General features: G+C 36.9%; 1 protein-coding gene across 2 annotated transcripts in view; it reads right to left on the reverse strand.

The window, feature by feature from the left end:
• LOC140763168 (pullulanase 1, chloroplastic) overlaps positions 1–12291 on the reverse strand; it is a 93275-nt gene that overhangs the window by 51674 nt on the left and 29310 nt on the right. Inside the window, exons 8-12 of one of the 2 annotated variants that reach the window (XM_073101239.1) lie at positions 6462–6522; positions 5742–5862; positions 1852–1942; positions 1669–1762; positions 1466–1561 (exon numbers count right to left, since the gene is read on the reverse strand). In XM_073101239.1, the coding sequence (XP_072957340.1) occupies positions 1466–1561; positions 1669–1762; positions 1852–1942; positions 5742–5862; positions 6462–6522 (463 nt within the window). Of the gene's footprint in view, positions 1–1465; positions 1562–1668; positions 1763–1851; positions 1946–5741; positions 5863–6461; positions 6523–12291 lie in introns of both variants that reach the window. The other variant, XM_073101238.1, reaches the window with a different exon arrangement.

Genomic DNA, 12291 nt, shown 5'->3' on the forward strand with positions numbered 1-12291 from the left:
CATGGAAAAGAAACTTAAGGAAAAGGGAGAACAGTTTATACTTTCATTACATAATTATCCCTCAAACAATAAAGAAATATAAAAAAAACCCAAGGATTGCTGTGCCAAAGGCATATGTCATGCCTATCCCAAGTTGACATGCCCCTAAGTGCCACTAGTACACCCTCGTGTGCCACTGTCATGCTTTTGGCGCACCTCTGACATAATTTTTTAGGGAATTTACAAATATTTTTAGTTTGAATATATGTTTTAAAAGCCTAAGTTACAATCTTCTATCGTTAAAAAGACAATAGTAGTAAAGTAGAAACATTATTCAACATATAATACAATTGAATATGTTTATTAATTGACAATAATTTAATAATTAAAACCAAAACCTAGTTGAACGTAGAATGGTAGGGATGATAAATAACTTCATTTGCTGACACAATAATAAGACTGTCGCGTTAAATACAATCGATAATCCTAGAAACTCATCCATTGATAGTATTGATCGTTGTAACATCTTATATACTCTTCATGCAAATATGAGATTTGCAATTCTCATATAACGTGATATATATATTAAACATGTATGGGAATAATCGATACATTAATACCATAACAATATGCAGATTGTGGATATGGAGCATAATAAGAGTGTTGTAAATCCGATAGGTGACTAGTATGATGACAATGATAATGATTAACTCATCTCAACCTACAAGCGCACATCCCTTGAAATTTCGTTACTTATAGGCTCAAGTTCTTCCCTTATTTGACTGTAAGCATATTGAACTTGAGATGATTCCTTTTCTTTCTTCTATCTTTGATAAATTCTACTGCACATTTGAAATTTCAAGGAAATCTAATATTCCCTTTAATTCCTATATTTTAAAAAATATTTTTCATAGATCTAGCACAAAAATACTAGATCTACATAGAAAGACCCTTACAAATGATTAATCTAACAATATTGAGCTAGATCTAGTATTTGTACATCCTAAATTAGTTTTAGGGTGTAAAACAAAAGAAAACTCATGGAAAAGAAAAAAAATTACCTCTTGATAAGATTTGAAGAAGAAATCTTAAATTCTTTTTTAATTTTCTCTCTCACCTTCTAGAGATCTTGTCACTTTTATTTTTTATTTTTAATAAAGTGGCTCTCAAACAAAGAGACAAAACGTCTCTTCGACTAACTCTAAGTCTTAACGAGTTATTGGATTTGGACATCGCTCCATCTGTGCCCATCGGCTTGGGTCAGCACAAGGCTGTGCTAGTTTGGCAAGCACCCATGCCGATGGACACAGCTCGACAAGGCCCTGTGCCACTAGCATAGCCTGTGCCGAGTGTTTTGCCCTCATCGGCATGGTGCATGCTAAAAGGAATGGTCATCGTAGGAAAATCATATATAAAAACAAATAAAATCACAATGGTTTCTTTTTCTTTTACTAAGTGGCAACATTAGTTGATAAAAAGAAATAACCTTGTCAAGAACTGAGTTCTCATTTGAGGGACCATTTGCATATAAATGACTGTAGACAACATCCAAGACCACGCGAAGACCAATGCGATTAAGGGCCTGTAAAGCAACATAATATGTAGAATATCATCTTACACTAGAATATCATGATTATCATCTATAATAAAAAAAAATCATTTGAATGACATAAAACTAAACATGTGCACCTGGATCATCTTCCGGAATTCAAGAATACGAGCTGGCCCATTTGGGTTGCTAGCATAGCTTCCCTTTGGAATCCCCCAAAGCACAGGGTTATACCTTTCTTGCATATTATCATACATAAGCATACCTTGGCAAGTTATTAAAATTATGTCATAAAATATTATTCTGAAAACAGAGATAAATACCCCCAATTATAACCATCTTCGTCCTGAATGGCTGTAATTTCAGCTTGTTGCTTATCTGAATCTGGAGGGAGTTTTGCCATTGCAACCTCATCTGCTGTTGAGAACCACATAAATGGAGCAAGCAAAGGGGAAAAGAAGAAGAATGATGAAGTTTTATGTCCCAAGCAATTTCATAGTGAAATCAAACTCTAATTCTAAATTAGCAAGGGAAGTAACGGCAAGAAATACACATAAGATATTAGAAAAGATAATTTCAGAAGTGTTGAAAGATTTCTGGGAAAAGGTAAGCAAATCCATCAAATGCCATAATCAAGATCATAAAATTCATTACTAACATAGAAACACCTTAAGGCTAATAAGTAATAACCATGACCAGATAATGACTTTCCCAACTACTCATAAAAGTTGCCTGCAGATATTCTGGATAATCGCATTCTGTTGAGTGAGATTGTTCTTGTCTTCCCTCATCTAACTCCCCCGTCAGTCAAATGGTCTTGAAATAGATTGAATGGAGTGAAATAGGGTAGGTATATATAACTGGGAAGCTCCATCATTGGCTTTACTTGTCCTGGTATGTTGATTGAATCTTATTTCACATCCAGAAGAGAGGTTGTGGGCCATCTGAGCTTTTAGTCTATAGGTTCAATAACCCTTGAATTCAACCAAGTCATTGCCAGCAACCTGCTCTTATACCTTGGAATCAAAGGGCAAATTCCTTTCTTTATAAGTTAAAGTTTAAAACACAGGTTTCTGGAATGCGCATCCAATGTATAGGATAGATCTAAGATGACGCTGTTAGTGCATGCAATATGTGTGCTAGATAACTTGTAAGGCCCATAGCACATGACCAAAAAAATCAAACTGTCACATATATGACTGCCAAAACAATGAGCTTTTTTGTGATAGTTTGTCAGAATTTTTGTTTGCCTCAAGAGTAAGCCCTGAATAAGCTCAGTCAAGTAAGAAAAAGGATTTAAAGAAGGACCCATGCTCCAGAAGGAGGAACTGCCCAATAATGAGCTTCCTTCAGAGTCAGACCAACAAACATGCTTAGTGGTCAATAGCTTGCATTTAGGAACAAAAGAAAGAGGTTCCGGCAAATGAAATCCTATTTTCTTTACTTAAATCAGAAAAAGAAAACCATCAAGTTCTTCTGACACAATTTTCAAATATATTCTTGAGGAGTTGATCTAAAGTTTCTCTCAAAAATTTTCATTCCACTGTATAAATCATTTCATCTAATAAAGTAAATAATTCTCAAATAGATATACACATAATCAAGAATGAATATTCAACTAAAATCAATTAGACACATTAGATTGTGTTTCAGCAAGAAAGTAGATAACTAACTCCAGATTAAAGTATATTTAGGTATAACATAACAATTCTTAGACAAAAAGTTTCTACCCAACAATAGCCGTGCCAGTGGCACGTGCCGTATCATGCCACCATCGGCACAATTGGCACGCGTTTATAGTATTTTTAATAAACTTTTTAGGATATTTAGAGATGTTTTGGGTTTTCCAAATGTCAATCTTTGCTCTTTTGTTTAAATATTATGTATTAAAAGCTACATTATAGTGATTTATCTTTAGATTATTTTTGTAAATGACATATTTTATTAAAGATAAAACAACAGTTAAATATAAATATTATTCAACACATAATATGATTGAATACATTCATAAAAATTAATATTAATGATTAAACACTTCATGATATAATTGAATACTCCATAATAAAATTGAACACATAATATTAATTGATAATAATTCAATAATTAAAACTAATATCTAGTTGAATGTAGAATAACGAAGAGGATCAAAGACTTCATTTGTTGATACAAGAATAACATGATAATGTTTGTATTAAATACTGTCGATATTTTTCAAAACTCATCCATTAATAGTATTGCTCGTTGTAATGGCTCACATAGTCTTCATACAAATAGAAATTTTATGATTCTCCTATGATATGAAATGGATATTAAACATGCACGGGAACAATCGGCACAGGCACACTATAAAGATATACAGATTGTAGATATAGAGTATAATAAGTGTGTTGTGGCTCTAGTGGGTGTGATTGATATGATGGTAATGATAATGAATTTATATCATCATGTGGGTGCATCTCTTCTAATGCCCTACTACCTACAGACTCAAATCCTTTGTAAAAAAAATCTCTCTGAAGATGTTGTGTAACAGAGACATACGTCTCATTTCCATTATCATCGTCACCAAACTGAGTCTTATTATTATCACCATTATCATCACCGTCATCATCATTATTATCATCTCAAGTCTCATCATCGTCAATTTTACTTAAGCATTTTAAATGATCAATTGGTCAGTTGATTTGATAATAATTTATGAAAATAGAAAAAAAAATAAAAAAAATGACTCCACATGGTACAATAACCGGCACACAACTGTGCCGGACGGCACGCACCCATGCCAATCAGCACGACTCGGCATGGAGGTGTGTCACTAGCACACCACGTGCCAAATGTCGTGCCACTAATGGCACGACAAGTGCTGGTCGGCATGAGGTGTGCTGACTAGGAGTGTAAACGAGCCGAGCCTGAGCGAGCCGGCTCAGGCTCAGGCTCGGCTTGAAATGAATTTCGAGCCTTGAATTGGGCTCAAGCTCGGCTCAGCTCAACTCGAGCCGAGCCCGAGCCGGGCTAGACCGAGTTCGAGCTTGAAATGAGCCTATTATCGAGCCTCATTCAAGTCGAGCCGGATTGAGCTGGATAGAGCCAGATCGAGCCCAAGCCGAGCACCACGGCAACTTGAGGAGGACGAGGCTGCCGGCAGCTTGAGGAGGAGGCGGAGCTTGGTGAAGGAGGACGAGGCGGTCGGCACTACGGCAGCTTGAGGAGGACGAGCTCACGAGCACCGATGCCGAATGCATCCACCTCTCCTTGAGGAGGACGAGCTCACGAGCTTGAGGAGGACGTCGGCCAATGCATCTAGCAACCCCTCGTCTGACTTCAGCAGCGGCGTCACCTCGCACCTCTCCTTCACCTTATTCCATAGTCGAATGCATCCACCTTTCCTTCACCTCGTTCAGCGGTGACATCGCCTCTCTTGGCTTTCGGGCTAGAGCTATTCCGTTCGCAAGGCTACAATATGTTCCATAACAGAAGCACCTCTCCTTCACCTTGTTCCATGGAATTTGGGTTTTTGATGCTCGACAGCTAGTGCAACCCGCAGCCCGAGGCCTAATCGAGTGCGATTCTAAGATGGTGACGTGTTACATTTATTCGAATCACAGACCTTACTATCTGCCACATGTTTTTTACCAGTTTACCCTTAGAAGAACAATAGAGAACTAGAGATTGGACGGACAATGCTAGCAAAGTACTAGCTGGCAAATTTTGGGCCCCACAACAAGCCCTCCTGGCACTCACCTCGAGGGGGAATTGCACATGACTCACCACCTGCCTGATCCTCGCTCGCCCTAGAATCTCCTGATGGTCTAATCCGAGCCGTTCGTTTGTCTTGACCAATTAGGATTTAGGACTCGCAGCCAAGTAGCAATGTCTATCGAGCCTATCGAGCCGAGCCTGAGTGAACCGGCTCTAGCTCAAGCTCAGCTCGGTATTAATTTCGAGCCGGTTTCGACGGCTCAGGCTCGACCCATTTCTAACTGAGTCGAGCCGAACTAGAGCTTCGGCCGAGCCGAGCTCGAGCCACTCGTTTATTTTGACAGCCCTAGTACTGACCGACATGACCATCCATGTTTCTACAAAACGACTTGATTTGTAGAGACAATAAATTAGCAGGTCACTCCAAGTTAACAAACTGTGCTAAATAAGCATCACCCAAAGTTAGAGAAGATGTTAATTAACTAAAAAGTAAATTCTAATGAATTTAAACACTCACCAAGATATTTCCAGTTATCTTTATTATCGTCAACACCACCAAAATGAAAAGTCGGCAGAAGATGCACATGAGTCAAACCAGCATTGGACATTTTCTTCAGGTGGTGTATGCCAGCTGAATCCTGAATTAGTAAGATTTAGTCCACCAAAGCAGTAATTTATGTCTGCTCATTCTACAACAACTTTTAACTGATACTACAGAGAAATCAACTACATCAACTACTATGAATTAAAATTTAGTGGTAAAAAATATTATATCTCATGGATCGATCTGCTTTCAAATGCTAAGAAATTCAAAGAGAAATTCTTATTGGTGAAATTTAAGTTCATGTAGCTAAAGGGGAAATAGGGTCCATTAGATATAAATTTATAATAATACAAATATGGTCCCTTAGAAATAAATTAATTGAACTGATGCCAGGTACTTAGATCGAATCATGACATTTAACTGAAAAAATAACGTTCTTTGCTTTAAGTAGGTGAGTAAAACGCTAAAAATCATTACCCAAACTAGGGAAGTATAATCTAAAATTCTTAAATAGCATTACTCTAATTTCCACTATCCACTATCCACTAGTATTGAAATTATCCAAAAGGTATTTCAAATAATACCTACCAGGAACAACAAAGTATGTTTTTCTCAAGATGCATTTGCTTTCTGTAAAGTGCTGAAGTGCTAAGTTCATGATACAATCTTGATAACAAAAATATAAATATCAACCTGAGAGGTAAAGGCAAGGTAGCCTCCTTTAAAATTGGGATCCACTGTGCTGTCACTGGCACTGCAAATGAATTACAAACAAACTAACATCATAGAATCCTAGTGTGCAAACATATATGACAAAGGAAAGAGAATAATAGAGAAGCATTTAAAAGGTAAATGAATCTAAATGTCTATATACATTAGTATGACTTCAACTTTCAAGACTCAAACGAATGCCAACTTCCAAACAAGATAAAAAGTATAGTTTTAATAAAATTTAACAATATCTTTGACGTGCCTCTCATTAGTTCTAGGGAAAACCTTCCCATTACATGTCACACCAGAAGGCAGCTGCCATTGCCCAAACTAGGTCATAATTTGGCACATAGGCCACAGCCTATTGTAACAGTGTGGATTAATCACCAGCCAGAGCTATAATACCCCTGTTGGACTACTCCATGGGAGCCCCTAACATAATCTTCATCTGGGAAGCATGCTATGCAATTAAAGGGTCACCAGCCCTCCAGATGCATAGAGTGATTGCATTTGAAGCTTCATGGTATTTGGCAGGTCACTAGTTAGTCTGGTTTATCTGCCACTGACAAACATAAAGTAGGAGGAATGGAGGATACCACCCTTGTTCTTTTGTACAACTTATGAGGCCAAGTCATCCCCGTCCCTCTCATGACAAATATTTAACTAAGCTCAACAGTCTAAAAGCATGAAAATGTCAAAAAACGTGAACCAAACTGCTAGTGTTTTCTGGCTATCAAAAGTGACATCTCCAACATGAAATAGATTTCTCCAACGATAGCCATGCTATGCCATGCCACCATCGGCACACCTCAACATGCCCTGCGTGCTAGTGACATGCCCTGCGTGCTAGTGGCATGCCCCTATATACCATTGACATGCATTTATAATATTTTTTAATAAACTTTTTCGAAAAAAAGAACTCAACATGGTACAATGACCAGCAAGCAGTCGTGCTGGACAGCACGGCTCGGCATGGGGGTGTGCCACTAGCACACCCCGTGTCAAGTGCTGTGCCACTACTTGCACGATAAGTGCCGATCAGCATGGGGCGTGCCGACCGGCACGACCATCTATAGATTCTTCAGCTATCCAATTCGAAGTAGATATGAGTTATGGCCATGAATTGTCGTGCCAATCAGCAAGGGTTGACACGTATAATATAAATGAATTATCGGGACTGATATGAGGGGAGTATCTCGATACTCTTTCGAGACCACTTGTTGAGCCACTATAATTGTGTATATCTTACTTTAAAGAAATCTAATTTGAGGGTTTTTTCCATCCCTTTTTAACAACCCAAAATTTTAAAACATAAATAAATAAAATATAAAAAAACATTTAGATAATGAGAAATTTTATTTTATCTCTTATATTTTAGGATTTAGATTAAATTTAATTAAAATTTTAAGCATATCTTTAAGATATTAGAATCCTTATTCTAATAGGACTCTCATTATATTTTTTTTAACTATAAAAAGGGAGCCTAGAAGAAAACCCTAGAGGAGATTCTAAGGGAGTAGTTAGAGGCTGTCACGACCCAAAATAGGAATCATGACCGGCCATGCATCTCAATATGCTTGAGATGCACGAAGCCTTAATAATACTCTCTACGTATACGATGACAAGATAAATAAATAAAATGAGAATGTGCTTTATTAAAATTTTATTACTAAATGCAATTAAAATAAAAACAATGTTAATGTTTTTGAGTCTCTAAACTAAAATAAAATCTTCTAATCTAAAGCACAAAATCTAAAAGAGCGGAAAGGTAAATAGGTGAATCCTAAGTGGAGGTGGAATCCGGGTACATCACGCTCAGTCGCCCCGCTGACTATTACCTAAAATAAATAAACAAATACAAAAAACAATAGAACTCATGAGCCAACAACTATAGCTCAGTGAGTGGAATCCACTCGAACCAAATAAATTTTAAAACATATTAATGCTGAATAAATTAAACTAAAAGCAACAATATCCATTATAATATGCAATAGGCATGCTCTCTACATAATAACAATGATAACAATAGAGAAATGTCACAACTTGTAACCTTGCACGTTTTCAACATATTAACATCTTCTTGATATTTATACTGTCATATGTCTCAATGGGTCTAAACCCTGTGGATCCACATCAACTAGAAGTCACCTCGAGATGACGCTCGGGACTTTTCTTCATAGTTAATCCGGTTAGGGTCATCAGAGGGTATCACCCTGTGATCAACACACTCTGTCTTTTCCTCTAACCGTTGAGAGAAGTTAGAGTCACCTAAGAAATTTTCTCATTTTTCCTAGAACTGTTCCCTAATCCCACCAGAGTCACCTAAGGAAGTCACCGCAGTGATCTAATTTAGGACTTTCCCCTGGACTTCCAGATAGACTTGAGTCACCACGGAAAATCGCAAACGATTTATATCGGGACTGTTCTCTAAGTCATATCAATACTAGTCTCATTTTTATTTTCACAAATTTCAATATTAGCACGAAGTATGGAGATGCACTGAATATAATAATTAAATGCACACAGAAAATAAAACAATTAAATTTTCGCATGTAGGGATGAAATAATTAGACTTGCACACAGAAATTGCAACAATTTAAATTTTTACACATGAGGGTGAAATAAATAATTTGCACACAGAAAATTTACATGGTCTGACAAAAATACGAAATACAATAAAATAAACACGTGAGTGAACCCACTCACCTGAGTTTAAGCAAGATAACCGAAACCTCTAATCTCTAGCTCACGTACTAAAATTCACCACCTTAAATAATAAATAATATTCAAATTTTTAATTTGAATAATAACAATATTTTTAAAATTTAAAAACCAAAAATAACTAAAATGAGTTTAAAATTACCCATTGGATTGGGCTGGGCTGCTGGCCCGGCCCAATCCAAAAGAAATCAACTAAATCGGATTGGGCCGAGGCCCAGCCGAATTAATTGAATTGGGCTCGGGCTAACCCGCAGCCCACCAACTTAAGTGGTTCGGTTCGGGTTTGTGGATCCGAAATCCAAACCCGAACCGAACCCGACTAAAAAGGAAAAGGTGGTTGGCTCGGGTTTCACCCGAGCCCAACCAACCCTTTTCTTCCCCCCCCCCCCCCCTCGCGACCGACGCGAGAAGAAGGCTGAGGGAGAGGGTGACCGCCGGCGACCTCTCGCCGGTGACCCCTTCACGACCACCTTCAACCTCTCCTCTCCCTCTCACCCTTCCTCTGTCGTCCTCACGAGGTGGAGGAGGACTCATCACCGACGGCCGACGCGAAATCCAACGCCGATCAGAGCCACGAGGGCCTCGCAGAAGACATCTCCGACACCAGGCTCGAAGCACGAAGCCTCCGGTGACGATGCGGTTGCAACTCGAAGCCGCCGGCCGGCTAGATTTGCCGACGAGGCCGAATTCCGCAAATTAGGTATTTCGGATTTACCTATTTAATTTTAAATTAAACTAGAGAGATGAGAAAGGGCTCACTGGGGAGGAGGGTAGTGGTTCCAATTTCCTCCGGTGACGCTCCGGCTGGCCGATTCCACGGCGACGACTCCGACGGTGAGGAAGAAGCGAAAGAAGGAAGGAAGGAGAGAGAGAAGAGGGCTGGGGGGTACCAGAGAGAGGATTAGGGCTAATTTATAGATTAGAAGAAGATTAAATCTAATCCGATTCGGATTAGATGAAATCCCCCCCCCCCCTTATCAGCCTCGACGCGTGCTGGAGAGAGAGAGGGAAGGGGCTGCACGTGCACCCTCCCCTCTCAACCCCTAAATTATTATTATTATTATTTTATTTTTTTTCTGGTTTTGACAGAGGCGGTACTGTAGCGGGAGAAAAAAAAAGGAGAGATTATTCTTGAGAAAGATTAGAGATTAGAGATTAGAGAGAAAAGTACAAAAAAAGAAGAATAGAGAGAGGAGAGCTTATCGTACCAAAGAGGAGAAAAGAAAAAAGAAGTGAATAATGGAGCGCATTGGAATTCGTGCAGATTACGATTAGGATGCAAAAATCAAATTATTTTGGATTGAGCGATCAAGGCAAGTTCCCACTCATATTTTCTTAAATTTCTATTATATAAAAATAGAATTGATTTGGAAATATCTCCTTATATTTATTCTTATCCAGTTTAATTTTATGAGATAATAAATTTTACAATATAATGATGTCAATTATGTGAAAAATTAAGAAATTTGTTGTTTTAAGAATTTTCAATAAAGAATTAGAGATGTTAAGATTATTTATATTTTATAGGAATTTCATATTTATAAAAATATTTATTATTATATTTTATTTTCAGAAAATAACAGAGAAAATCTTTATGCTAATATGTTTTATTTTCTATAAATAAAATATAAGAGATCTTTATTTTTGAGAATATGATCAAACATAAAATATTATTTTTGAGATGTGAAATTTTGCAATGTCAAATATTAGATTATTATTTATTCTGTTTTCTGACTTATTAAGAATGATTTATATTATATATATAATAGAGGAAATAGTAGTACTTGGATTTATGGATTATTCGTGCATATATTGTATTTGAAGAATTGAGAATTTTTTATGATTAAGGAATTTGATGCTTGAGATTCAGAATGAATCAGTATAGTTGAATACTGATAAAAGTGAGATCTGGAACCCAATTTATTTCAAGATACGTCTAGGGAAAAGATTCTTGGAATGTAACGTTGCGACATGCTACCAAGTGACTCTGGAGGGATTAGGAAAAAGATTCCTGAATTTTTGTCCTAGTGACTCTAATCTTTCTCAACAACTAGTGAAAAAATTATGACACTATATAATACCTACTATGACCCTAGACGGATCAACTATCTAGAAAAGTCTCGGGCGCTATCTCGATTGTGACTAGGTAGTGCGATGTGGCCATGGGTCAGAGTACCCATTAACGAGAGAATATGACATTTTATCACTTGATTTATTCAGATTGTGTTAATATGAATTATTTCTAATTCGATTTCCATGATAATACACTTTCAGAAGAGATTGATTCGTTTTATATTAATTTATTCAAAATGATATGAATAATTTATGATTTTAATTTAGTATATATGGAAATCGAAATTCAATATAAGAGACAATAAAATTATTTATTTTTCAAGAAGGCTTATATATATTATATTATTATGATTCTTTTTCTACTTGTATCACATGTTGATATTTGTCATTAGACATATTATTAGTAGAGTGGGTTACTTGCTGAGCGTTTCGCTCATGAGGACTTATTATTTTGCAGAAATTTAAGAAGCTGCATAGTGAGGACTCTGAAGACTGATCGTTTTCGCTGTGTCAATCTATTTTAGGATTTGATTACTATTTGGGCTTTCGTGTTTTTTCCGGTTTTTATCCTAGAAATTCGCGGCCATCATGTTCCCAGATCGGGGTGTGACACCTTTGGCTATTTCTTTGCATTTTGTGCTTGATCTCTATAAATTATACATTTAGAAATCAAAGAAAAATTTTGCTTTGCTCCGATCATTTGCCCCAACAAAGAGAATCCAAGAAAAAGTAAAGAAAACCATGAGATTAAAATCTAACTACATATGTTACACTAATGCAACGATGGCCGTGCCACCATCGGCACGGCATGCCCCGCCGTGCCGATGGCACACCCCTACGTGCCACTGGCACGCATTTAAAATATTTTTAATAAATTTTTTAGGATATTTAAAGATATTCTTTGGTCATTGATATGTCAATCTTTAGTTTTTTGTTTAAATATATGTATTAAAAGTTTAAAACCTACATTATAATGTTTTATCTTTAAATTATTTTATAAATGACATATTTTATTAAA

The sequence above is a fragment of the Typha angustifolia genome, chromosome 7 (genome assembly GCF_048772165.1).
Source record: "Typha angustifolia cultivar Huaian chromosome 7, ASM4877216v1, whole genome shotgun sequence".
Lineage (NCBI taxonomy): Eukaryota > Viridiplantae > Streptophyta > Magnoliopsida > Poales > Typhaceae > Typha > Typha angustifolia.